We start from the raw sequence: 1,453 nt of genomic DNA, 5'->3' as shown, positions 1-1,453 counted from the left end.
GGTAGTAAGCCAGAAACAATATTTAATGATTTGCATATTCAATGCAATAATTATGAAGAACAATCTTCGGATTCCTGCATTTTACATGAAAATAATACTCAGAGATCCCTTTTAGAGTTGGAAGAAGAACTTAAAAATACTGTAGCTACTCAAACTATAGAAGAGAAAACCATTGACAGCAAGATTGAATCTTTGCATAAAGAAAATAAGCAATTAAAGGAAGAATTGTCTAAAGTAAAAAAAATTGCTGACAGAATGTTTCGACAAAATAAAGTGCTACAAAACAGCAATAAACGAATGCATAAAGAACTTAGTATTTCTAAAAATGTTAAAAGAAAAAATGTAAGAGGATTATCGAATATTTTTTCTAAAAATATGACAAAGGCATGTGATACAAATGTAAATAAAAAATTATGGAGACCTGAAGCTGTGAGGCAAGCATTAATTTTAAAAGTGAAATGTGGTTCATCTGGATACAATGAAGTAAGAAAGCACTTTTCCATACCGAGTCTTCGGACGCTTCAACGTAGAATAGAACATATCGAATTCCGACCTGGCATTTTTGAAGAAGTGTTCAATTACCTTGCTAATGAGATTCCGCATCATCGAGAAGAATGGAAAGATTGTGTTATAGCATTCGATGAAATGTCAATTGAGCCAAGAGTAATGTTCGATCCCAGTATAAAAGAATTTATTGGTAGAGCTACTCTTAGTTCTCATTCAGGTATTGCTAATAAAGCTTTGCTTTTTGTTCTGCGTGGAGTAACTTTTAAATGGAAACAGAGTGTCTGTTTCCACTTAACTAGTTCTAAAGCTAATGATGCAAAGGATGGTGCTACAGGACAAGCTTATTCAAATATAATAAGAAATATTATAGAACATTCTGAAAAGATTGGGCTGCGTGTGCATTGTATTGTAAGTGATATGGGATCTGATAATAGGAGCATGTGGAAGACATTTGGTATCACGGCAAGCCGATTTGAAGTAAAATGTAGTATACCTCATCCTATTAGACCTTCTTGTCGGTTATACATAATGGCAGATGTCCCTCATTTATTCAAAGCGATTAGATCAATGATTATTAATAATAAAATTGTTTATCTTCCACAAGACATTGTAGAATATAACAATCTGCCTTCAAATGAAGTAAAATTTACTCATTTTGAGGAATTGCTCAATTCTGAAGCAACTTTAGAACTCAAAGTTGCTTTTCGACTGAAAAAAGAGAATTTGGGCAAAAGCCACTTTAATGGAATGAAAGTTGCAACTGCCAAATCTATCTTCTGCAACCGAACAGCTTCTGGGCTTCAACTTTTGGCATTTACAAAAGGAGATCCTTCATATGTAACGACTGCTTGGTTTGTTTCTCTCATCAATCGATGGTTTGAATTAATGACTTCAAGACGTCATGTTGTTGCATTAAGTAAAAGTAATAAAGAAGCATATGACGAAG

At 33.3% G+C, this 1,453-nt stretch overlaps 1 protein-coding gene across 1 annotated transcript; it reads left to right on the top strand.

The window, feature by feature from the left end:
• Positions 1-19: 19 nt before the first annotated feature.
• LOC105556508 lies at positions 20-1,429 on the top strand (the record flags this gene model as incomplete). The annotated part of the gene is made up of 1 exon (XM_012003608.1): positions 20-1,429. A coding segment is annotated over exon 1 (1,174 nt), but the record flags the coding sequence as incomplete, so codon positions are not given.
• Positions 1,430-1,453: the final 24 nt, after the last annotated feature.

Source organism: Vollenhovia emeryi, unplaced genomic scaffold, assembly GCF_000949405.1.
Source record: "Vollenhovia emeryi isolate VEMERY1.0 unplaced genomic scaffold, V.emery_V1.0 DF948692.1, whole genome shotgun sequence".
Lineage (NCBI taxonomy): Eukaryota > Metazoa > Arthropoda > Insecta > Hymenoptera > Formicidae > Vollenhovia > Vollenhovia emeryi.
The sequence above is the reverse complement of the archived record's forward strand: the minus strand, read 5'-3'. Positions and strand labels throughout refer to the sequence as shown.